This window comes from Poecilia reticulata, linkage group LG5 (genome assembly GCF_000633615.1).
Source record: "Poecilia reticulata strain Guanapo linkage group LG5, Guppy_female_1.0+MT, whole genome shotgun sequence".
In the NCBI taxonomy this organism is placed as follows: Eukaryota; Metazoa; Chordata; class Actinopteri; order Cyprinodontiformes; family Poeciliidae; genus Poecilia; species Poecilia reticulata.
In genome coordinates this window covers 24,490,630-24,517,171 of record NC_024335.1, presented here as the reverse complement: position 1 = coordinate 24,517,171, position 26,542 = coordinate 24,490,630, and the positions used below count along the sequence as shown (strand labels likewise).

The window sequence follows — 26,542 nt, the reverse complement described above, 5'->3', positions numbered from 1 at the left end:
GATGCGACAAGGCGCTGGGTAGATCTTATCCAACACTTCAGAGTAGAAATTATGTACATTTAACAGCTAAAATGTTAAATTAACATGCGACAAATAGATCAGTCACATTTTTAATTTGTAGCGACACAGTAAGACTGGCTAACTATTAAAATAATTTTCTTTATTTAGTTTGTGCCCATGTTAGAAAAGAAAAAACCTTTACATTTTAAAATGTATTGTGACGTTAAAGCCTCTTCCTGAAAAGCACCACTAGATATGCATTTACTGACAACGAACGCTCTCAAGGTTTAAAAGCTCAGCTTGCTAGCAAGTTTGACTTTAGCATTAGCTCTCAATTGACTATTTTTGAAGCTGTAAAAAGAGAATGCAAAAATAGGTTCATTGTTAATAAATAACTTTTATTTGTAAGAGAATTTAATTGTTATTGGTGTCCAACTGGCCCTGCGACAGACTGGCAACCTGTCCAGGGTGTACCCCGCCTCTCGCCCGAAACGTTAGCTGGAGATGGGCACCAGCACCCCTCCCAACCCCACTAAGGGACAAGGGTGCAAGAAAATGGATGGATGGATGGATGGATGGTGTCCAACTGGTTAGTAGTTTAGCTCTCATCACTTGAACAATTCAAAATTACAGCATGTATTTATTAGTATTTTGAATCAAGTATCATCTTTTTATCCAGAGACTCACACCAACCCTACATAACCAACTGAGTGCCAACAGTCCCAATGGGGCCTATTTTCCACTAATAAGGGGCCCATATGTAAATGTTGGTAAGATTAAAGGCCCCTCAAACGTGGGACCATCTCTGGATAGTGATGATACTGCAGATGTTCTTCACTTAAGGTAATTTCTAAAACAGAAATAGACACATACTGTATTTTATGTCTAATATTTAAATCAGCATAAATTAGACATAAACTAATTTCAGAGATTAAATACATTTTGAGTAAAATCATTTTAGGAAATAGTTAGAATTTAAGTAGTTTTAAGATGTAAAGTATATTTTGAAATTAGAAATTTGCTATTTACTGTTTTTCAGCTGTTCAACATGAATTCTTTGCAGAAATAAATAGTGCATAAAATGGATGAAAATCTGAGTTTAATAGATTCAACTGTTTGTTTCATTATTGCGCCATTAATAATCAACGTGTTGTTAGACTGTCGATAAACTCTCTGGATTACAGTTGTTTCATTTCTCCATGCTGCACAGTGGATTTTTGTGAAAGGTTAATACAGTCAGATGTTATTATGAATTGGGGTCATTTTTCCTAATAGGATTATTACACAGCTTTAACGTCATTAGAGCGTCCCATCATCTGCAGACGGTTGCCCTCTTACCTCCGCACCATGTACCAAAGAGCGCACATAAGACAAACAACTAATCAGCCTGGAGTTTGCGCTGATGTTACGGTTCTCGGTTGTCTCGGTACTTGTCCGGACCTGCAGCGTCTGTGTGTCTGCAGAGGGATGTCAGCGGTGGTGTGTGTTATCAGATCGAGTCCCCACATTTGGTTTCCAGTCGCGTCCTGCGCGCTGTAGGACGCGCGGGCGATCAGCTGAGCAGGAAAGGAGACGGAGCCAGCGGTGAGAAACAGGCGCAGTCACTCAGCGTCCGTGCGGACATTTCAGCGGAGTTTACTGCCGGGATCCGCTGCCAATCGTTTGCAAAGTGTCCTGCGCCGCGTCTGCTTTTGCGGACGGGATGTTGGAGGTGGTCGCCTCGCAAAAATGAACACAGGTGAGATGATTTTTTTTGTTCGTTTGTTTTCGGTTAACAGTTCCCACCAGTTTCCATTACGATATTTGACCGCATTTTCTAAAGATCAGGAAAAAATATTAGTTGTTATATGTTGTAATATTTTCACTTTTTACATTTGTTATTGAACTCGGAATCAAACACCAGGAAAATAATTTTTTTTCTTCAATAAGACATGACTGTGCTGTTAAAGTAAAGCGTCTGCTTTGCATCTAATTATAACAACTGTTAAGATTAAAACTCAAATAGACTGCTACTACTGTATAAAAAGCAGCACATTTCTAAAACCCTGAATATAAATAATGTAAAATTGAGTATTAAAAAGTAAGTCTCACAATATTTGATAAAGTTTATAGTTTCAGTAAAATAACTATGTTTTGTTATTTTGAAAGTTTTGGGGTACAGTTGGTGTACAAGATCCATAAAAGACATATTTTGGTTCATAATTGTTTTATCTATTGTTTCATGTATTGTTCTTAAAGCTAAAGGCCTCCTGACAGGGGTCTCTTTGGCTTCAATCACAGGAAGTGAGTCAGGGAAATCCCTCAGACCTCTTTGTATTCTTTTGGAACTGTGTCAAAGCATGCATTACTCATTACCAGTGCGTTATCGCCTTTCTATAGCAGCAGATTTCAACAAGTCCACTGTAGTTTTGGGAATTAGCCATCCTATTGACAAAGACTGACCAAGAAAACCAGGTGTTGGCACAATTTTGTTTCTCTCTTTTAGTGGCCCATTAAGATTAAGATGGACATTCTCTTCCAAAACTGCTGGACGACAAACAATCTAGTTTGGGTTACTCTACAAAGTCCTTGGTCAAATATGGTATTTTATTCCTCAAAAGCACCTACAGTGATAGTCAGAGCAAAATCAAACTCTTAGGAGAATTTGGGTTTTTATGGTCAGAGAGCCAATTCTATGAAACATCTCATACATACATTTGTCCACACAACCCATTGATTAACCTCTATCTGTCCACCCATTCATGTATCCACTTCTGTTTGTCATGCGCTGAGTTGAAGGAGCCTAAGCATTACTTTACAGCATTATTTTACTCTGAGTACTATGATTTGGATGTTTTAATTAAAAATGGTGTTATGTGAAAATTGAAGGAGGTCCTTCCACTCCAGCCCAACGAACTTGGGTACAATGTTTAGCTAAAACTAATTGGCATATGTCCTAATGGCATTAACAAAGGATTCAGGTTAAGCAAATATTGAAGCAGTTTGTAGAAAGAACATTTGTTTGGTTCTGTGTGTGCAAGAGGCCTTTCTTGTTCTTATAACAGAAATCTCAACCACATTAAGACTGCTCTGTTGACAATCTTTGGCAGCCTAAATTTAGCTAGCACGTATTTGAGACTGAAAATGTGGGTCGTTTTTGGGTCATTACACATGCGATACTTTTGCAAAACATTGTTGGCTTTCTGGTATGGCAAAACTCTTTTTACTACCCTGGGTGGTTAACATAGCAGATTGCCAGCAGGAAATTAGTTAGTTTTACAGATTTTGTTGAGAAAGTGTTTTACTGTGATCTCAGTGGTCTGACTCTGACCACACACCATTTACTTCTATGTCTTTGTGAGTTGCTGAGCCATTTTAGGTCACAGGAACACCACACAAATGACCCTGTAAGCTATTTTAAAGTCAATAATCTTACAGTTTCCTTTTCCTGTTGTTCTTTTAGACTGCACCCAACCTTCAGCGGTTCCAACGCCAAGATTTGTTTGTCACGCCAACCTGAAGCTGCTTTCCCCTCTTACTTCTGCATCCAGGGGTCCTAAACCTTCTGTAGCCCCAAAACCTAAAGTCAAAGTCCTGATAAATGGCAACCAAGGAGGGTTCAGTAACGACAGTGCACAATCTTCTGATGCAAGGGGTGACGAAGAAACTGTGAAGCAGAATGGCCTGAACAAAGTTATCGTGAACACATCATCTGGGAAGAAACACTTAAATCTCAGTAGCCTCAAATTCGACAAAAGAGATTTAGAAACTATATCAAAGGGGACGGTGGACAGTGGAGGCACAGAAGCGGAAAAGGAGGAAGATGAAAGTAAGAACATGGAAGATTGCAGATTAACAGACAGTGCCCTTACAGAGGAAGGGGACTCCCTGAAAACGCTATGGGTTAGTGACGACAGACTCACAGCTGACTCCGAGGAGGCAGAGGAGATCACTGACACAGACGACATGGATGCTGAAGGTTGTGATGGAGGTGAGGCGCTGGCTGACGCGGACGGCCTCTCAATGGGAGACATTTCTGCTGGTGCTGAAGACAGATTGTTTTGCCACTCCGTCGTGAAGCAGGAGCAGCTTCAAACAAATGGAGACAGAAGCACTGCAGATGATTTATCAAAGTCTTCTTCTGATGAAAATGGACTATGTCTTAAGGACAGAAAGACGGACACTCATGGAAGAGAGAAAGAGCCAGATACAAATTGGTGTTGTAATAGCCTGAAGTTGATGTGTGGCCATCAAATTAATGGAAAGGGTGAAAATCAGCAGGAGGTTAGTTTGTATGACTACATTCCTAATATCCACCAACAAGTTTGTTCTGAAGCAATCGAGCCTTTTTACATCTGTTCAGAGGATATTATTAACATGACAGCTACGCTATCAGAAAGTGGGATTACCTCTGTAAAAAGAACTGGAGCACCAGCTGGAAAATACAATGAAACACCTGAGAATGGACATTTAGTGGACTGCATGAACACTGATAAAGGTATTGAGTATGGCAGCAATGACAAGGCTAATGAAATGGAGGACATGTTGAACCACTTGGACTGCCAGCCATGGTTTAGACAAGTTGCCATCTCAGTGCCAACAGACACAGACACCTCACTGACGTCTTCTTTCTCCGAGAGCCAGCTGCTATCTCCAAATGACTCTGAAGTCTTCAAAGATGACGAGGATTTGGAGGGTCACATCGTGCCCTTTCTGGATGAGACCAGTGACATGGAGCTCAACATTACAGATGAGCATGTTTATGAGGAACCAGGGCAAAGCTCATGTACTGAAAGTGGTTTTCCTTTGGATCGCAAGACTGCTGGTATTAGAACACACTCTTTGTCAAATTATATTTCCACTACTGTGGGGAATCGGGGAGTACAATTTCTCCATAAGACCTACATTAGTGGATTAGGACAACCTGCACTGAGCAGCAGCCCAGTGTTAAATTCAACACGGCACAAAAGCTATTCCAAACCCAAATATTTGTCTCTGTACCCTCGTTCGCTGTCTATGGAGGGACACACCACACCTCTCTGTATCTACAAGGATGACTCCTACAGACATAGAGACGGGGTTTCCTCATCTGAGAGCTTCTCCAGGTGCTCACCTCTCTCATCTAGTGCCCTGTCCACACCTACTTCTTTGATGGATATCCCCCCTCCCTTTGAGCTGGCCTATATCACCAAAAAGCCTATCACAAAGAGTTCCCCCTCTCTTCTTACTAGAGAAGAGTTTTCAGAGAAAGACAGGAAAAAGAAATCCTCCATTAAGCGCTTTCTACTTAAATTTGGGTGGAAAATGGAACATAAGTCTGGAACAGATGCCAAGTCTTCCTCTTTGAAATCCTCGGCTGAGTCTAGCCATTGTTCACACAACAGACTTTTGGAGTTAGATCGGCAGAGCATGAGTGGTTCTCCACAACTAAATTTACGTCAGGCAAACAAACCTCAGGGTTCACCTGAGTCTTCGTCCCACTTTCTGTTCCACAAAGAGAGTAAAAGGAAAGGGAACTCTGTGGCCTTCCTCAACAGGAGCGTTGTCCGAGTGGAGTCCTTCGAGGACCGCTCCCGAGTGCCTTTTGCACCTCTTCCTTTCACCAAGCCCCGCTCTATCTCCTTCCCCAACACTGATACCTCAGATTATGAGAACGTCCCTCCGCTCAGCTCAGATTATGAGAATGTTCAGGTGCCACAGTGGAGGCCAGTTCGACAGATGCCACTCGTAAATTTCTTTGATCGTCCTGGTCGAGTTTTGTCTTCAACAAATGAAACAGACGGTTATGTCGACATGAAGAGTCTTCCAGGATTTGAGACAAAAACACATTTACCTGAAGAGGAAACTGAAAGGTATGTAAACAAGATTGACTGAATTAGGACTGAAATTAGTTAATCTAATTTCAATCTAAACTAATCGGTTTCGTCAAGGTGAAGGGACTATGTCAGACTTATTTGTCCGTTCCTTTAACATTTAGCAATTCTTGTCACACTCACCTGCACCACTCATCATGTCTACTATTGTACTGGTATTTTAAAATTCGTAAACTCTGTGTGGCCTGTCTTTTAAGCAGCCAAATGAAGCCTTATTTATTAACCAGCTAATATCAGTTTCTTATACATTTAATCTCTACTAAAGAAATAAGCATTTCAAAAGTACTGCTAAATTTAGAGCTTTATTTTAGTAATAGGTTTCATTTTGATGGGCAAGTGTCTTTTCATGATACGTTCATACACAAGGTAATTCAAGGTAACTCCATTAATTTCATGAAAATGAAAGGAAATACATTAAAATTTAAGAAAGCTTAATATGTAAAACATTTAAAAGCATTGGATAAAAAGTAAAAAATGTTTATATGCAATATTACAGGCTACATTTTTTTTTTAAATTACTGTCCAGAGGTTTTTTTGGTCTATTACAGTGATGCAGACAGTCTTTACTTCAATCGCTCATCAGTGTCTGGGGAAATAGTTCATTTGTGTGATTCGTAAATCAAATGCCACAGTAAACAATTTTAGTTTCACTCCCAATTAAAAGGAGCTAGCTGGTTGTGCACATCTCAGGTTTCCAATGAGTTTGTTTCAGCCCAAACTCTGCTCATAAAAACTAATGCGGGCTCGCATAAGCAGACTTCTGCTGACCAGAGTAGTCTCCATAGTTCATACATGACTTACAAAGTTAAGGTTTCTTCTTTTTTTGATGAAGTAAAAAGTCTGAGAAAATGTTTTGCAGAGTAAAGTTTAATTGGTCACTTTACATTTCCCAATTCCACAATCTGTGCAAAAAAAACAACAGTAATGTGTTTCTACTTTTGTCTAATTTTGTTTTGACTACTTCCACTAAACTTGAAGAAGTCAATAACTTAAAAGAAAAAAAGCATGAAAGAATCTTTAGTGTAGCTTTGGCGTAGCCACGTTTAGGATCTTCTTTTTTGATTTGTGACATCGTTATTGTCAACATTATTGCCTCCTGCTGGCACCGCAAAGATATTGCAGCATTTTTGATTGGAATCCCACAGTTTTTGTATGGACATTTTAGTCAAAAACTGAGGAAAGCAATATACCCAGATGGTGATGGCCTTAATGAACTCTGGCTCTGGCTGTGTGTGCCGATGTGTTGTTAGGACATGTTCGGAGGGAGACTAAACAATGCCGTGTAGGGGTGGTCTTTTCATGTCCCGGTTTCAGTAGGAAATGTTGCCTCACTGATTTTTAAAGCTTCTTGCCTCTTTAATTTGGTGTTATTTGTTTTTATAATCAAGTATGCTGTGTTGATGTGTGCCCATCCCCCTCTGCATTCCTGCCTGTTTTGCCCATATCATACAGACCTCTCAGGATGAATAATAATCAGAGCAGTTTGGACTCATTGCTCTTCTCCAGCCAGGCAGCTACATCAGGCAGAGATACAATCTCAAGGTTCTCTGTAGACAGCAGATGGTGTCTGCAGAGCTTCCCTCTTTGTGTTCACAGTCTCTTATTGCGTATGTGCAACAAAACAGAACAATATCGGCATAGAAATTAATTAATTTTATTTATAAATATGCCAATATGTAATTTCAAATCAGTTACTGTGTTTTATATATTTTTACTAAACTGATATAATAACAACCTGCATATGTAAAAGCCCTGAACGAGCCACAGACACATTATTTCATCTGCTCAGGTGTATATGTCCTGAATTATTGCAATTTAAATACATACAGAATGATGAGTCCAAACTTAAAACACTACCGTAGTGGAGAAATATTTCAGCAACAAATCACAAATACAAGATAAATTGTAATAAATCCGATTTCTCATATTCCAAAATCCCAAAATTTGCTTGCTTTAGAGTGTATTAATTTATTTCAGAACATATAGGCAACATTTCTAACCTCATGAGAAAAGGCCGTCTAAAACCGTTGGTTAGCATCGGCAGCTGGGAGCTAGAGGCTAACTGTGGCTAAACCGTAACAAAAAAAAATTGTAAATACAGTTTGTGACTAAACGTGTTCGCAAGATTTCTAATAGTTAATAAATGAACTCGTAATAGTAGTTAAGTTGTAAACTCATACCTGAAAAGGAAAGGGGAGCATTAAGTGAGCCACGGACATGATCTTTACTCTGCTCAGGCTTTTTACTATTGCTCACTTACTCTAGACTCCCCCTGCTGTTTGCGTTTGGTTACTACATCTACTAAATCAATTAAGAACCCAAACTACCGTCAAAGACATTGCAAGTTGTAATCTGTACCATTCCAATCTGTAGAGCATACAATATGAAGACATGACCATACAAATTGATGGTGGAGGTCAAAAGAAAATGTGCAGGAGAGTATGGGAAGGTAGAAAGCTGTGAATAACTCAATCACTCAGTACAACTAAGGTATCTGAAATGCCACCTCTGAATCCATGACACGTTGAAACTCAAAGCACACAGGCAAAAGTAGCTATTATTTTCTTGGCAAAGTTTTAGCCATGTAGTACAATTTGAGTATCATTTAAATGGATCACCTACTGGTGTCTACTTCCAGTTGAATAATGCACAAAATCACAAACCTCAGATTATCTCAAGCTGTTTTTTTTCCAAGATCAGTGTGCTTACTGTACTCAAATGGCCTCCATGGTTACCAAATTTCAATCAAATAGAGTACCAATAATAAAAAGATCCAAAAACATTAAAATTCAGCACAAAAGCAGAAATTAAAACAGCCTAGACAAAATATTAAGTAGTTAATCAGAATGCATTAGAAACACTTGCCCCTTTATAAATAGAGATACTTAGTCATTCTTAGTGATATATACTTAAACAATTCATTCATATTTATCTTGGTGTAACTCTCCTTTACTACTTTCCTTTGGAGCACACAACGCACCATTTCCCATGCACCAATCATGACATTTGTAGTTGAACTATCTAAAGGGTTTTTGGCAATAGATGTCCATGACAAGCTTGAGTTGCCTTACCTGCTTTTTGTGATCCTGCCACTTTTGGTGGGTTATTGCAGCATGTGGGGATCGCTGTTTCAGTGACAAACCTTTCAGATAGGATGTTGTGTCCAAATCCCTGGAGACTATTGCAGAAAAAGGTGAAATTACTTTTTAATCAGCTTTGTTTTTTTCTGAGTTAGGGGGAGGTTTGATATCCATTGTCCTCTGGTTGACCTGAGGTACAATCTGCTGTTTTACTTTTGCCTGTAGGTGTGAATTCAAATCCAGTCTTTTGATGACCGAGTTATAACATTTGTTGATTAATTGTGGTTGTTTTCTGCGTATTAAAATAAAATAAAATTACCTAGAGTTTATTCCCCACTCCTGGTATCTAGCAAATACAAATAATCTGGGTGACTCCAGCTCACCTAAGGGAGTTTCAGTTCAATCTGATTTCATCTCAGGCAGTGATCAAAGACGGCTACATGTCTTTTTATACATGTATGTCAATACTTCATTTATATGAAGAATGGTCTCTTTTTATTCGGATGGTGAACTGATCCAACTGATCCAGCATTGACTTTACACACTTCACTGTAAAATGTCTTAAGTATTTTGTCTGTTTGAGCCTCTGCTGAACCGTAAAAACTAGTTGGACTGAAGCATGGTTTAGCCTGCAGAAACCATATTAGTTCATTATTACTTAGTTTAAAAATCATTGGCAGCCATGTCTGATTCACCGGGTAAAACTTAGCCTAAGGAGAAGTGGCAGCATAATTTTTTTTATCTCCTTATGTGATTTGTATCTGAACAGCTTCCTCCTGGAGCTTTTTCATGTCGTAGCAATGAAGTGAGGAGTGGCAGTGGTTTCTATGGGAGTGATATAAAACCTTAATATAGAAAGTGTTCATGTGTTGTAGTTCCCTAACTCCATCCCCCTGGTGTCTCATTCAAAGTTTGTTCCAGTAAGCAGTAATGGGCCATGCAGGCTGTAATGTGTGTGACGCAGAGAGCCAAACGGCTCACATATGTGAATCGTATGGAGCTAATTTGCATCTCAGTGGGGTTAAATCCAACAGCACTGGGAATAAAACATGGCAGGAGGGTTGGCAAGGCGGATATCCGTTTGGAGGAACACAATGTTACACCACTGTAAGTTAAAAGCCCGGTTTTATTTGCATTGCTTACATTCCCCACTGTGCTACAGCCATTAGCATATTCATTTTGGTTTCACTGCAGAAGGAAAGCAAGCAGCATAAAGTACCAACATGTGTCTCTGGTTGGCAGCGGTTGTCACTGGAGGGTTTTCTGAACCAGCTTATTGCTTTTTACAATCCTTCAATCTTTTATTTATTCACATTGTCTAAACTAAATATGCTTATTATAGTGATAATTCAATGTGGGAGATTTTGAAGGACTGTAAATTAAAATTTGATGTTTAAATTAAATTCATGCGATTTATTCCCAGATGACTAAATGACTGAGAACAGAGAGAGGCGTACATTAAAAGCATCTAATTGCAGAGACAAATGTAAAATCTGTGTTTGTAGAGAATGAAGGTCTTAACAGGACGATACCAGTGGGTTTAATAGAGCAACGGAACTGATATTCTTACTGCAGATGTTAGCGGGTATTAATGAAAACTTTCATTGGGAATGCTTAGTTTGTTCACTAATTTTAATGAGAAATCCCCCAGCTAAACTTAATACAATCACTTATACATGTGAGTTATATAGTTTTTATCCCCTCCTTGATTCTCAATGTCTCACAGTTCTACTAGTCTAAAAGTTATTGATCATTTTTGAAGACTGTATAGAAATTAGGATATTTTTTTAGTGAAAACTCATTTCCTTTTAGCCATTTCTTGGCTTATAAGTGTCAAGACATATCAGATGGTCATGGTGGGCTCTCTTCTTTTTAGTTTCTTCTGCTTGTGTCTCATTGGTTAATGTTTATTAATGAGTTTTGCTTATCATTAGTGCATTACCTTAATTTTCATATTTACTAATGCAGAAGAGACATTTTTCTTCTGTCAAAGCAACTTTTCTCTTATGCTTTTTGTTAAATCTTCATTTTTATTTCGTTTCTATATTAAAAAACGGCGCAAAAAATGTTATTATTGCACATAGAACATATCAAAACTACATGGGATAGAGATTTAATTATGTTTTCTTGGAAAACAAATTGATAAGTTTAATGGCTTTTGAACAAATCCCGGTGATTCGGTTCTCTTGAAAGAGCCATAAATCAATATTTGACTTCTTCTCTGATTAGGTTTAATGAAATCAAATCACACACAAGTTAACTCTGGTTAACAATTAGGTAGCTGTGCTGGATTTTATTTGGGGGGATCACAGTGAAGCAGTTTTATCACATAAAATCCTAATAAGATATACTGAAATCTAAAGTTGTTGCATGACAGAATAGAGCAAAAGTAAATGATTTGAATCCTTTCTTGAAATATTGCAATTATCATAAATTTACTTCTCAAGATTTTTGTAGAGAAAAACAAAACAAGTAAATCATTCAGGATCACTTTATGAGGGATTTCTGATGAGAAATCTGTAGACCTACATATTTGTTTGCATCTTAAATTGTAATTGACATCTAATCATTCGGGATGAATTTCAGCAAAAAGTCTGAATAATCTGCTTAAAACTGTCCATCTGCATCTAAACAAGCCAGGACACGTTAACGCCCACTCTGCACAGGAAGTCCATTTCTTCATGTAGTTCTTCCTACATATCCTCATTTATAATGCCCTCTTGTCTTTTTCCTCAGTGCCTACACAGAAGCCTACAACGTCTGTTTGGTGGCTGCCAGTGCCACGAGTGACGGTCGGGGAGAGACGGTGGGGGACGAAGACCAAGGACGCACCTCCGAGGAGGAAGACGTGGGGACAGACGTCAACTATGACCGACAGGTTGGCTCCCACCAGCACTGAGTCTGGGAAAACCAAATTATTTTAATTATAACCTCCCAATTACTACCTAAGGATGTTCTTATGTAAAATTAAATTTATTTATATAGTTATTTTGAGTAGCCTGATGTCTGATATTGGAAAGGAAATTAGAAGAACACAGCAGCAAAAAGTGGATTGATTGTGCTTCACCTCCTTTTATTGCACAAAGGGTCTCACAAATCAAGATTTAGAGGCAGATTAATGGAGGATAATGGGCTTCTTGAAGATTGTCCCAGTTATTAGGAATTTAAGCACCGCTTTGAGATGCTGTGAAGAGGGGAGACGGTTACTGTACATTTGTTGAACCTCAGCCAAAATGAGTGAATTACTTGTAATTCTGGGCCAATTAAAAGTTCGTTATATGACTATTTACAGCCAGACGGTCGATCCAGAGCCTTTTACATCGTTAAAGAGCTGGTGGATACAGAGCGATTGTAAGTGTAAATATCTAGTTTCATTTCATGTCTGTTAAAAATAATCATGCTCCCATATGAATCCTGACTAAATAATGTCTTTATTTTGGTGTTTAGACATGTGAAGGCCCTCAGGCTGCTTCAGAAAGTGAGTGAAGTGCCTTTATTGTTTTCATAAAACTCGTCCAATATACATTGTGCACCGTGCAGAACTTGCACCATGCCAGATTTTTTAAATTATTAAATGAAGGCCTCCACTTTTGCCACTGCGTTAGGACTTTCGGAAAGCTGTGGGGTCTGCAGTCGGGGATGACGGGCAGCCTGCGATGGACGATGAGAGACTCAGAGAGATTCTCAATGAGCTGCCCGACGTCTACGTGCTGCACAGCAAAATCCTCACCGAGCTGGAGAGTCGAATCGGACATTGGTGAGTCGTCAGGCATCCAACGTCACTTTCATACAAAAAAACCTTCAAAAAAACTGGCTGACATATAAGCAAAACGAGATGCACCGATCAAAATTATGGGGCCAATTTCCGATTTCCAGTTTTTGGAAAGTCTTGATTGGCCAGGAGCTATTTTAGTCTAAATTTGAACAGCATTCAAAATATTTTCTTAACTTTCCTGCTGTGTGTGTTCATTTTGAAATGTTTTTGTAGGAGTGAACTATTACTTGAACCAAACATAACATTTTAAATGATATTAGCAATTATTACAATTACTGAAACCTCAGTTTTGAATACTGTAGATAACGTAGAGCCTTACAGGAACTGAGATCTTAAAAAAGCTGCTGACATTTTCAGCTCTGCGTTTCAAAGCTTAAAGCTCAAATAGATAAAACTAGACGTCTTTATTGTACTGCAGTTAGCCTTCTTATTATCTATTTTTTTCAGTTTACAACCTGCCCGTAAATTCTCGTTACTTTTCAATAACCAAATGCTTCACACTATCAGTGAGAAAATATCCTCTTCCATGATCTCACCTCAGCAGACTGGTGGACGCTGCTGCTTCCTCTGTTTCGTTCTACCTTTGGTTTCTTTCCATTCAGGGAGGACAGCCAAAGGATTGCTGACATTTTCCTGTCCAGGAAAGCAGAGTTTTTGGTCTTCACTACTTACATCGGCCACTATGATCGAAGCATTAGTTTACTGGAGGACGGCTGCAGAGCTTCACCTGCATTTGCAGCCGTAGTTCAGAAATATGAGGTCAGACTTGCTGTTTCTTTCGTTCAAAATGTACAATCTTTGCTTGCAATTTTGCATTTCAAATGTTTGGGGTTCTTAAAATCTGTACAGTAAAATCTGTGTCCAGTATTACCTTCTGGTATAGCACAAAAAGCACAACCAGGAATGCATTTTCTCATTACAGGGTCACTTCCTTTCTTATTGTCTTTGCTTAATCTCTGTTTAGTTTATGAAATAGAGCTTGAAATATTTAAAAACTGCAGCATCTGTTCACTACTTAAAACAATAAAGTATTCTCGATGTAACTTCAGCCTTTGTCGCAGATCAATGCTGAGGTTGTTAATCCCCCTCAGGGGCTAATAATACAAACTATCCCTGTCCTTTGCAATAACGTAGCAGGATTGTGGATGGATGTCCAGTGGGCCTGAGTGTGTCTCGTTTATGAACACAGGAGTTTTAAAGGTTCTCTCTACGTTTTATCGACCACCGAGGAGAGAGCTGGCGTCAAGTCTTTGCAGAGCTCTGCAGTTTTCTGTCAGATTTAAGCGCCTGGACGTTGAAAATGTCCTTTGATTCCCTTGAACGCTTTGTTTATTAATGCCAGCGGCTGTTTTGTTTGCCCTTTAAATGTGAAACTGGTGGTAAAATGTTTCCCCCCCCACACACACCTGGGCTGGTCTAAAGCTGATTGATTTTTTTTCAAGCTGCTGAATGCTGAGGCAAATATTACACAAACAAATGTATCCTTACTGCTAAGGTGTGGACTGAACCTTAAATGAAACTGTATTCTAATTAGTTTCCTTACACTCACTTATATAAATACATGTAGTAAATAAACTATGTCTATAATTATATTAAAATCCATGGCAGTCTTAATCCTGTAACTTCTGATGGGTTTGATTTGCAGATAAAACTAATTCTACCATATAAAATGGCTGTAAAACCTGAAATAATGTGTGTTTATTTTTTTTACGTATAATATACGTTTAACATATAATAACGCCATTAATTTACGTGAATATAAAGATTTAATGTGTTTTTTGTTGTGTTATTCATTGTTCTCAGTAAAACAAGTCCTATTTTCAATTGGTCTGAAAGGCCACTCAGGGAAGAAGAAATAATTACCTCAAAGGCGATGTAAAACAACAATCTAACATTTAAACTTTATAGGCTCTGATTAAACTAAAATTAAATCCTTTGAAGTGTCTCTTTTAAACTGTAGTTTGTTGTTTCAGGACCAGAACCCAGCCGGGGAGAGAGTTTCTCTTCAGCGTCAGCTCCTGCAGGTTATTGTGCGTGTTGCTCAGTATCGTCTGCTCCTCACAGGTGAGTCATTTACAAAAAATAAATAAATTAAAAAGTAATTGATTCACATTGACACAGATATTATCATAATAATAACAGATGATGGTTTGGTGAATTTACTCTGAAAGTAGTCATTTCTCCCTCTCCACCCAGATTATCTGAACAACCTTTCCCCGGATTCCAAGGAATACGAAGACACCCAAGGTACAGTAAACACGCAGCGAGACCACAAACAAAAACTACCCAGCTGCCGCTCCGTTCACGCTCTCTCTTACTGCCAAGGGAGCTTTACATGGCTCCGTGTGTGGCTTTGTGTTCACTGCAAACCCATTTGTGCTCGTTTGGCATGGAGGAACGGCCAAGAGAGAGCCAATTAAGATTTCTTTGTTTGGAGTGGAAACCCACTAGACAGCCACTGCAGCTCCTTTCTGCCTGCAGACCGATGTGTGTGTGATACACCAGGAGGCAAGCCGCTGCAACACTATCTGATGCTGCAGAGCCGATAAGGGAGACGTCTCAGTCCAAACATGCAGACACTTCCAGACTCCTCACTTACTGGACCGTTCCCATGCAGACAAAGAGTTTCAAAACTTCCTACAGCAGCTATGAGAATTTGTTGAGACTGATCATCCTCCCTTTTGTTTATCTTTTACAGCCGCAGTAGCGATCATGTCTGACATTGCAGATCAAGTCAATGACAGCTTAAAACACGGGGTGAGTACCAAATAAACCTCTGAGAGACAACAGTAAGGATTTGCTGTCTTGAAATTAAGTGTTTTACCTCATTCCTTAATAAAAAAGTAACACTTAGTAGCACAGATTTAGCTGAGCCTTCATGTTAAATAATAAAAAACAAATAAAACAGCAGAAGAAAGACGTGGATACATTTTGAAATGAATAAAAATAACCAGAAGAATCAGAATCGAGTCCGTGTTTTGTGACCTACACTGAGGTTCTTCTGTGTCCTGCTTCATGTTGTGGTCAACCTGCTCAGTCATGTGAAAGCAGCAGAATAATGTTATTGATATTTGAGAGAAACAATAAGTGATTAAATGCTATTGATGTAATACAAATGACACAAAAGTTAAACACCTAAGTTTGGATGACTCGCTCATATGCCACTCAGTGTCATTTATATGAAAAGCATATTACCAAGATGAAATATTTTTCCATAATCATGCAGGATTTCTACTGAGTCTAATAGTATATTATTTCATTTATGCATTTACCAGATGCAAATTAATATGGAAAAAAATAAAACATATGGAAAATTATGTTTTTCCAGACAGTATTCCTGTTTGTGTTCCCTAAATATTCATTTCTTCTCATGTCCATAAGCTCCATACTTAGAGTCTGACTGTGACCATAAAAATGGGCCAATAAAAAGACATTAGAGTCTAGAAAAATGTGCATTTCCTGCATACGAAGTATCGAACTTAAGCATTTGTTACCGTGTAAAAGTAAAAGAAAGAAAACTTAATGTATTCCCTTAAACTCACCTGTAATTTATGCTTCGTTGTTTGAAACAAAACACAAATTTGTGAAACAACCTAACATGAAATCCTGCATCTAAAAATGCATCTGGATTAAAGTTTTTCCTGTGATTCACAGTCTTATAGCTCCTAAGGTGACATTTCTCACCCTCTACTCATACGTTCCAAGTAAAAACACTTCCATTCGATCCAACGTCAACAAAACATGTCCTGTCCTGTGATTCAGGTGGCGACAACCGTAACTTCTGACTCTTTCATCTCTCGTATTTTAACGTGTCATCTCTCCCGCTCTCTGCTGTTTTGTCTGTTTTTCAGGAGAACCTGTTGCATCTGATCAACATAGCGTCCAGCGTTCACAGCCCACGGGACCTAATTCATCCTGGCAGGGTATGACTCTGATAAGAGCATTGTTTTCTGTCTGAGTCTTTCTTTTTCGGCCAACCCACCCTGTCTGCCCTCTACCACCCCTTGTTGTTGGCCTTTTACACAATCAGCGAGCTGGGAATACCCTACCAGCCCGGCCTAAAATAACACGGCCGGACGGCTGCAGATGCACTGCGTTTGTCAGGATCAGAGGAGCTGCCAGTGGTGCCTGGTTTGATTTAACCATGTGTTTTTTTTTCTTTTCTGAACTGTCAGGTTTTTGTGAAGGAGGGAACCCTGATGAAGGTCAGCAGGAAGAGTCGACAGCCCCGACATTTGTTTTTGGTAAAGGCTACTTCCTGCTTGCAATTACGCTGCAACACACAGTTTATATCTCTGTTTTCGTGGACATACTAAAACCTGTACAGTTTGCAGAACTGTTGTTTTTTCTTAAAACGTACGTTTAAAACACAGAGTGGGGAGCTTTCAGTCTGATCTATTTTCACGTCCAGACTGAGCTATTAGGAGCAGGAGTTTCCTGGCAGGATGTTTCTGAATGTTGAGTTCCTGAATCGGTGCGTTACTGCCGGCAGAAGGAAGGCTGCGTGGATCTTTTAGCTCCCTAAGACCTGAAAGGTCCACACAGACATCTTACCATGTGTGCATCATATTAGCTACTTAACTGGAAACTCACTAAAATGATGTTGCAGCCTTTGACTTGTTAAAGTATTACTCACAGTATAAGTATTTTATCCATTTTATTGAGATAATCCTAAAGCAAAAACAATGATAGAAAGTGTTCAAGAAGTAATTTCATTATTTTTTGGCAATAAGTTGAAAGACACCTTATATAACTACATAAAGTCAGAAGCCCACAAATATTACGCCCACAATAAAGCTTATACTCTTTTAGAAACAGGTCAGGTTGGCTAGAAATATGCAGGATCAAAAATATGTAAAAAAATATATAGATATTTCATAGAATAATTTTTGCATTGAATTTTCACATCAAAATAACAACAGTACCAGTGATCACAAACTTCAACGTCCAACCGAAGAAACTGTATTTATCATATATTTGCAAATGATTTATGGTTTTCTTTATTTTGAAACCTAAAAATGGAAATAAAATGGCTATTTTTTTAAAATGATCACAAATTTCCTATAGCAGATATTCATCAAAACATATTTGCGGCTCTTAATGAGATCATTCTGCTAGATTGAGGGTGAAAAAGGCTTTTATTTTGTCAAAGTTGAAGACTCCTTGTGTGTCACATAGGATCCCAGTAAAATATAAGGAGAATAAAAAAAAGTCAAAAGCTTCTCTAAAGTTGTTAATTATCCAATAATCAAGGTGTCTTGCTGTGACATTTAAAGCTTGTATTATTGTCCCAGATCCTAAAGAGGCCCAGAAGTGTCTCATCTAACAATTGCTGCAAAATTAATCAGCAGGAGAAGGTAGTTTGTGTAAAATTAGGTTTCTAGACTCTGTGGCAAAAAAAAAAATCAAGCGATATTCTGTTAGTGTCGTAAAGGCTGCAGTGACATAATTTTAAACAGATCCAAGGCAAGGTGTTTGATTTGATGTCTCTCAAAAAGGTTTTACTGTGTTTACACAGGATTTTCTCTATGATCGTCCTACTTCTTTCCTTTACTGGAAAATTAGGAAAGTCTCACATTAGAGGAGTTTTTTTTCATTAGTCTGAAATGACACCTACTGGAGAGTTGCAGCAAATGCACAAGTAACTAAACCTGGCTTGGTGACTGTTTCCCCATTTTATTTTTAATTGTTTTACTCGTTCATCTTGTTTCGTCTGCAGGGTTTACAGTGAGTGCTCTGTCTTTTTTCAGATGAACGACGTGCTGCTCTACACCTTCCCCCAGCAGGACGGGAAATACAGACTGAAGAACACGCTGCCACTCAGTGGGCTGAAGGTCAGCTTCTCGTCTTGTGTTGCTCTAACCACACATTTACTTTCAAGGTCTCCTCCTGCTATACATTTAATTCTCTCTCATTCCAATATTCAATTAATGATGTTTTTGACAAAATAACCAGGTCAGTAAACCCAACGTCCCAAATGTCCAAAATGCCTTGAAAATCGAGGGGTCAGAGATCTCCATTCTTCTGTCTGCCAGGTGGGTCTCTCTAAAATAACATAACAAATCTAAAATTGAATAAATGAAATCATTCAGATCAGATGAATGGTGTGTGTGTGTGTATCTTTTTGCAGCTCTTTTCTTGAAAGAGAGGACTGGTATTATACTCTCAACCGCACTGTGACTGAACAAGCAAGAGGCTCTGCAGCCAGCTCTGGAGAGGTGAGAAAATTAATTAAATTAAACCAATAATTAGATGCACAAGTTTTTTGTATTTTTTTGGTATATATTTGAATGTAACTGTAGATGTTGGCTTAAAAATATGCATTTCTAACCAAAAAGTGGTTAAATATCCAAGGAGAATTATGACAAAAACTCATTCAAACTTTTAATTAATATCAGTCCTTATATCAGTGATTTCAATTTCTTTTTGGATTTTCAACAATTTTGCAAAAGCAGTTCTTCCTCACCATGAAAACTTTACCTGATTTATCACTAATATTGTACTTAACAAAATGCGAGCAGCATCTCCCATTTCAAAGAAAAACGTGGTCAAATATCTAACCAGAATTAGGACATGGCTATAGAAACCATAGTGTTCAAAGTGTAATTAATAAAGTGACATTCATTCGCACATTTCGTTGAATATTGTGTCTGTATCTATAATTTAAATTCTTTTAGAAACGTTTTATAAAAGGAATTGTTCAATTAAGACATTCAAAGTCAAGATTAGTGTATGTGAACATCCTGCTGGAGCTGCATCACAGTGACGTTCAGTGAGACGTTTAACTTCCTGCCGTCTGTTTAGATGAAGCGCTGATGGGTTTTGCATGTCTTGCAGACCAGAGATCGTCTTTGGCTTTCCCTGGGAGAAAAAGCTCCCACTCTCGTTCCTGTCTCACAAGTGATGATGTGCATGAACTGCACTGCAGATTTCAGCCTCACTGTTCGCAGACACCACTGTCACAGCTGTGGAAGAGTAAGTCATTTACTCTGAGATACTCTAGGATACTGAACTCTGTTTTGACCTACATTAGTAGATCAGGAGAGAAACTGATAGAGATGTTTGAAGACGACAGTCGGCTAGACACATTAAGACTTGACTGTCTGTGTGGAATGCTGCTGGTGTTTTTAGAGATCGCTTAATGTTTGTTCTTCATTGTTACAACAGATTGTTTGTCGAAGCTGCTCCAGGAACAGGTATCCACTGAAATACATGAAAGACCGCATGGCCAAAGTGTGTGACCACTGCTACAACGAGCTAAAAAAGAGAGGTAATAAAAAAATCTCTGCTTTTTAATTGTGTTAAGGCTTAGGTCTCATTACAGATACATTTGTGGAGATGCTATATCTGGAACCTAACCCAGATATCAATACACAACTCAGTGGCCTTCTAGGAAAAATGTGCTTGTTGAAAACTCTCCTTACTGAATGTGAGCTCATCAGGCCAAGATTTATAATGCGATTTAGTGAGAAGAAGGACGTCAGCAGGAGTACTGTGTGGTGAAGCAGTTGGTGACCTATCAAACTGGCACCCTACCTAGAGATTTTAAAGTGTAAAAATATACAATCTGTTATTTTGTAATTTACCAAAGTGAGAAATGATTGCTGGTGACATAAACTATTATTATAAAACTAATTCTGGCAAGTTGAAGTTACAGGTTCTGCTGAATATCTGATCACCTTTGTTATACAGCCATTTACCAGCCCTATGGTTGGGCTTCTGACTGAAACCAGCAGAAATCTCACTGTTCTACTCCTCATCAGCCCACGACTTATTCATTAGGATGTTACTGCACATAGCTGTTGTTCTGAGGACACCATTTATCACGCCACTCAGACTGTAGTCTTTTTCCCCCCTAAAAAGTCACTTCAAGCAAATACTACACATGTGGTGCTTGAAAGGGAAAAATATACAATCTGTCATTCATTTGGCTCAGACAGAAAATTGAGTTGCTGCTTCGTCTGATTATCATGAGAAGAACATCTTCAGATTCCACCTGTTTAATTTTCCAGGATCAAAAAGTGATTTCAGTGTAGAGACTTTTTTGGCTGGTGAAAAATGACAAGAGCGGTTTATTTAGTTTCAGTGTATCTTTTTACATTAAGATCTTTGTGTCTGTTTCTAATATTTACCTTTGTTTTCTTTATGTCTGTCTTGTTGTCTGTTTTGTTGCCCCAGTTCTTGTGTTCAGTTGCTGTTTGTGTCTGTAAGTTCTTGAGTTTTTGTAATTAAATATTCTTTCATCATCCACCGTCCACCTGCCTTCGTCTTGTTGCATCTGGAAACTGTTTTCCCACAAAATCCAAACTGACTTTTTGATGACTTCATCTGTTGAGACGTTTATTCCTAATCTGTGGTCAGAAAAACATGTTTGTTCTTGTGGTTATCAAGCTGAGGAAATGTAAGATTCCTGTAAGCGACTCGCTCCTTGGGAACGAATCATTCCCATATCTTGCTTCCTCTTTTGGGTAAAAGGAAACTGTTTGTCTTCGCAGGAGGAGAAGTGTCCGAGCTCTCAGCCAAATGTAGCCCTCGGTTGACCCGCTCCAGTCGTCCCCTCTCCACCGTATTCCAAAATATTCATCCCCCCAACATATGGAGACATCGAAAAGGCACTGCCTCTTTCACCCCGGTAAAAGGAACAAAATGCCCCGCTCGGAATGCTGCAGCAGCTTTTCCTTGTTGCGATTAATAAGAAAAGCTGGCGTTGTTGTGCAGGCAACCGTGTCAGAGGAAGGCTCCATCAGCGGGACTCTGCAGCGGAGCAAGACGAGCAAAAGAAACTGGAAGAGATTGTGGTTCCTGCTGAAAGACAAGGTGCTTTACACCTACCGAGCCCGAGAGGTGAGGGGAAACATGCAGTCCCCTTTAACCTGCACAGCACACAGCGACATGCACAAGTATTCATACGTATTGTGTACATTTAGTGAAATTACATACACAAATATTGATGTACTTGTAAGTATCCTTGTGCAACTGTGAAAAAGTGAAGAGAAGGGAAAGTTTGAAGCACCGTTTTCTGTCTTTAGTTAATACTTTACAAGTATATCTGTAAGTGTTTTGGAATATGTTTGCACATCTATAGATGGAGATTTTTGCAGATTTGCTCAAGCTCATTCTTTGAGGTCTGGACTTTAACTGGGCATCTTAACTTGTGAATAACTTTATGCAAACTGCAGCTGTATTTGTACTTAGACTTAATTATGTATACAGGAAATACTGTCGCCACTGGGCACTCCTTTTATGGTAGGAAACCACTTAAAATCCCCTTAAATGAAAGTTTGCAGTTTTTAACTTGACGAAATTTGAAAAAAATTCAAGTGGTATGATTTCTTTTTTAAGACACTGCTTTCACACTTAAACACTTGAAACAGCATTATTCAATATTCATAAGATAAATGAAAACAAAATAACTGCATATCACAATTGCTTGTTATCCTCATCATTTTCTTTTTCATCCTCAGGAGAAGGTAGCGTCAGAAAGTTTACCGCTTCTGGGTTTCACAGTGAAGCTACCTGACAAGCAGGGAGGCGACACAGAGGCCAACATCTTCCAGCTTTACCACCAAAACACTTTGTATTACACCTTTAAAGCTGAAGATAACTTCACAGCTCAGAGGTGAGAAGCTTGTCTATCTTACAGCTCATGATATGACATTAAAATGTTTTGTCTGTGGAAATGGTGAGTTTTTAGCTGCTGAACGAAATGCCACATTAGTTTAAAATATTCACATCTGTTGGATTTTTGGCCATGTTATTCTTCAGCTAAAGTTCATTTCATTTTATGCTGACTTATCTGGGTCCATATAAAGAAAACATTGAGCTCCAGCAGAAAAGAGGAAGACAGTCGTTGTCAAATATATTTCTCCAAAGTGAAAATAACTAGTTCAGGTAATTATGCAACAGTATGCAGCTCTGGAAAAAAATTAAGAAGCTTCTGCACTGAGCTCCATTGAAAACCTCCTGGTTTTTTCTACCAATGATTGTTTTCTGAACTCTTCCTGAGTTAAAACATTAGTTTTGCTGTTTCTAAATGAACATGAACTTGTTTTCTTTGCATTATTTGAGGTCTGAAAGCACTGCATCGTTTTTGTTATTTTAACCATCTCTCATTTTCTGCAAATAAATACTAAATTTCTGCTTAGAATTTCAGAGACATGCTGTCAGTAGTTTGTAGAATAAAAGAACAATGTTCATTTTACTGAAACATAAACCTATAAAAAGTAAAATCAGAGAACTGATCATTTTGCAGTGGTCTCTTAATTTTGTCCAGAGCTTTAAGTCTCTGGCTGCAGTCATTGAATCTTTTTTAAAGAAGTGTAATCTGGATCTGAATCTGTACTCCCTTTGGCAAAACAACATAAAAAAAACTTTTTATAGCTTCATAATCAGGCTTTTGACTACACCAAATCACTGAAAAGTTAATTTAATATATTGGTTAATTTATATAGGCACAGGCATTTGGTATCAACAAATACTGCTCACTTTGTAATCTTTGTCATCTTTGTAATCTGTAATCTCTGCTCTTAGTTGAGTTACTGTTTTTAAGAACAAACATCTTAAAAATGCTGGCGTCGTAAAGTTTTTATCTTGGGTTGTTAGGCCTCATAAAATACTGATTTAAGACTGATTTAAGTACATACGTGTACTGTTATTATTATTGTTTAGAGTTTTTAATGTAATAAACATTGCTATACAATACTCACTTTATCTAGTTGTAATTCATGTTGTCCTCTACTTATATAAAATCTTTCACCTTCACAGGTGGGTTAATGCAATGGAGGAAGCCACAAATTTGTAGACTCAACCCTTCTGCTGCCTTCACCCTCCGACAAACCCCCGTCTCCAAAAGTGACTGGACGTAGAACCAAACTGGAAAGACTGGAGAAAGGCACTTTTCTGTTTGTCGGCATGTCGCAGCCCGCCCAGCTAAGCTGAGGAGACGAATACGTGGAGTTCTTTAAAAAGAGGACACTGTCCACCTACTTTGTCCTTCTGCAGCGTTCTTCCCTCCCTGCTGTCGCAGCAGGTGTGTCGCCAAGGGCTGCAGGAGATGTTGGCCCAGATACCTGACAGTGTGGAGCGCCGCCTGTCAGCTGTTACTCACCGCCCCATTTCCCAGAATCCACCGGAGTTATTATCACATCTTACACAAGATACACACTACAGTCAATTCACGGCGTGTTTGGACATGGTTAATTTATTAATCTGTTTGAAAGCACTGAACAAAGAAGTGAAAAGACGGATTTTGCTCTTGTTTACATGAAAAAACACGCTGAAGCCTCAGTCACGAATCTCAAATGGCCTCATATTTGCTTTGACGCAGTTATGCCTTAATTTCAACATGTGCTTTTTGTACTTTATTTAAAGCATGAAAATACTAATTGGTGGGAGGAACAGATTGATCAGACGAGAGAAAAATTATTCAAAAGACTGTTATTTATCTGTGTACCATATTGTTGGAGAAAGTCCTTCCTGTAAGTCTTTTTTTTTCTCAGTTGGCACTGATATTAAAGGCATAATTCAGACTTTTTTTTAGGCAGTTCACCTTGACAAAGTTAGAAATAGTTGACAATTGTCTGCAGTAAACACAACTATTTGCATCTTGATTTAGTAAAAGCCCAGATAATCTGGTCCCAGAGGCCAGAAAAGAAAGAAAAGCTAAAACCAGAGCAAACTTCTGCTGTCTCAAAACAAGTCCAGTCACTTTTTCCGAAACCTTGAAATTGCTGACTCGTTTACTTACAGAGAAACTGGATGTTGTGTGCCACTAATATCTTTTCTGTGTGAAAACTAGTCGCAGAAAGTGTCTCCACTTTTATTGAAGCAAAAATATTAAAGCAAAAGTAATATAATATTATTTTATTAATTACTTAAACCGCGTTGCTTTTCTACTTGCAACAGTTAAGTCCAAAATTATCGATCCCACTGATGGTAAACTTAACATTTTACTATCATGTTTTTCCTTAATGCTAGTAATATCAGCATCTTAGAATCCAAGCCTGAATTCAATAGAGAAACTGTTGAGGGAGCTAAAGATTAGGGTGATGACAGAGAGGTGTTCCAACCTCATCGCTAAGAATAAATAGACCTAATGACTGTGAAAACGCTTGTCAGCAAAATATTAACTATTTGGATGTCGTAGTATTAGACATGGCTGCTGAGAAGCATACAAATATTTTTTGCAATAAATTTTTTTATTAAAATGCAATTAAAAACCAATAAATTTGTTATTTCAAAAGTAAAACTCCTTTTACATGTTTTTTTTATTCTTTGAGAGACGACTTCCTCATATTCTACCAGAAGAAAATTTATTAGTTAAATAAAAAATAATCTTAATTCTCAATCTGCCAGGATTCTGAATAAGTTTTTACCTTAACTGTAATTAATCTATTTGGAAACACTATGTAAGTTTTGAGAGTTACTATGTTTCACACAGGTACATTATTGGCTGCACACAGCCTTCAATCTCCATTTCCTACTTGAATATTAATTTAATTATTTGCTAAAAAAAAACCTTGATAAACACTCAATGCAAATAGATCGCAATATAAAGGTTAGAAAACAGCATTTGCATGAACTGCTTTGTTTGGTGTCTTCGCTCTTGGACTAAACGTCAGCTTCAGCCTGTGGGACTAACTAATTTGGATTTAAACTAAATAAAGATGCTTTTGAGGCTTGCTACTGCAGGTGAGTTTTTAAATCCGTGCTACATCAACAATTATGAACTATGCCTTTAAAAAAATATGAACAAACAAAAGGGATTACAGCACAGTAGATAGACAAAGATTTTGTCTATCTACTGAAAAAGTATGTCATTTTTAAAAAATATCTTAAAGCAAGTGCAATGTAAATTCATTTGTGTGTAAAGAGTCGCCATCAATCTGTACACAGAAGCTCTGGCTTCGACTGAAACGTGAAACTCAGATTGATTGCACTGAGCTGCATAATCACTGTCTTGGATTTTGTACTGTACCTAATGATTTATAACATTAATTTGCATTTTTAGGCAAAGTAAAAAAAAAAAAGAGACAAACGATGGAAAACGTCCTTCGTTCTTTTGCGTTCTCCTCGTGTCCGCTAGGTGGCAGGTGAGATTAATCTTGAAGTGGAGCAGAGCGCTGCCTACTTCCTGTCTCGGTGTCCTTGTTAAGTGAACATGTAGCGCTCACACACCAGAACTCCTGCTGCACTCGCAGGACTCCAGCTACTGCGGTTCTGCCACGAGGCGTCAAGCTGGCAGCTGTCGCTGAGCTGCGGGAGGAGACGCAGGAGAAGTTGAGGGATACGCAGACCCGTGCGCCGCGCGGCCAATGAAAGGCCAGGCCTGCTCTGCTTCTCATCTCCCCCCCTGAGGCTGCCTGACCCAGAATAATATCAGGCACAAAGTTTGCTTTCTGGGGCTGCTGAAAAGTTGCAGACACGTCGTCCTACATAAAGGACAGACCATTTATCACTCTGCTCTGCCTTTCCAGCCCCACTTCTGCTTTCTTCTCTTCGTTTCTTGTATTGTGTAATTTTTTTTTTTGGCCTCTGCTGCTAATAATCCAAAAGACTGGAACGTTACATTTTATTTTACATGTATTTTATAGAGATTCTGTGATTAATTAACAAAAGTGTTAATTGAATACATGGTTTTCAACCTCCTTTTCTTTGATACCCCAAAATAAAACTCAGTGCAACCAATTGCCTTAAGTAAATAAAGATCTATCTGTGTGTAACTTAGCCTTTTCATGCATGAATTATGATCTTTTATGTGAGGATTTTTTTTCCATTTTGTTTTTGTTAAGCCATAACGGTGGGTAAAAAATGGTAAAAAATAAAAAATTATCGAT

The 26,542-nt window shown here is 38.4% G+C and overlaps 1 protein-coding gene across 2 annotated transcripts; it reads left to right on the top strand.

Annotated features, from left to right (window-relative positions):
- Positions 1–1,348: 1,348 nt before the first annotated feature.
- LOC103465251 (FYVE, RhoGEF and PH domain-containing protein 5-like) lies at positions 1,349–25,743 on the top strand. 2 transcript variants are annotated; one of them, XM_008409893.2, is made up of 21 exons: positions 1,349–1,738; positions 3,443–5,831; positions 11,669–11,810; positions 12,225–12,283; positions 12,380–12,410; positions 12,538–12,689; positions 13,310–13,466; positions 14,681–14,771; positions 14,904–14,954; positions 15,406–15,464; positions 16,559–16,630; positions 16,883–16,951; positions 18,458–18,541; positions 18,663–18,742; positions 18,838–18,925; positions 19,545–19,682; positions 19,875–19,977; positions 21,203–21,339; positions 21,426–21,524; positions 22,172–22,326; positions 23,472–25,743. In XM_008409893.2, exons 1-21 carry the CDS (start codon positions 1,729–1,731, stop codon positions 23,506–23,508), a joined length of 4,203 nt encoding a protein of 1,400 aa, XP_008408115.1. In that variant the 5' UTR covers positions 1,349–1,728; the 3' UTR covers positions 23,509–25,743. The 2 variants fall into 2 exon arrangements, with proteins under 2 accessions (XP_008408115.1, XP_008408114.1); XM_008409892.2 differs by having other exon boundaries at positions 21,426–21,551.
- Positions 25,744–26,542: the final 799 nt, after the last annotated feature.

Excerpts from the sequence above, each read along its gene's own strand:
- LOC103465251 (XM_008409892.2), top strand. Across the intron at positions 5,832-11,668 it reads CCTGAAGAGGAAACTGAAAG|TGCCTACACAGAAGCCTACA; the intron begins GTATGTAAACAA and ends CTTTTTCCTCAG. Across the intron at positions 21,552-22,171 it reads ACACCTACCGAGCCCGAGAG|GAGAAGGTAGCGTCAGAAAG; the intron begins GTGAGGGGAAAC and ends TTTCATCCTCAG.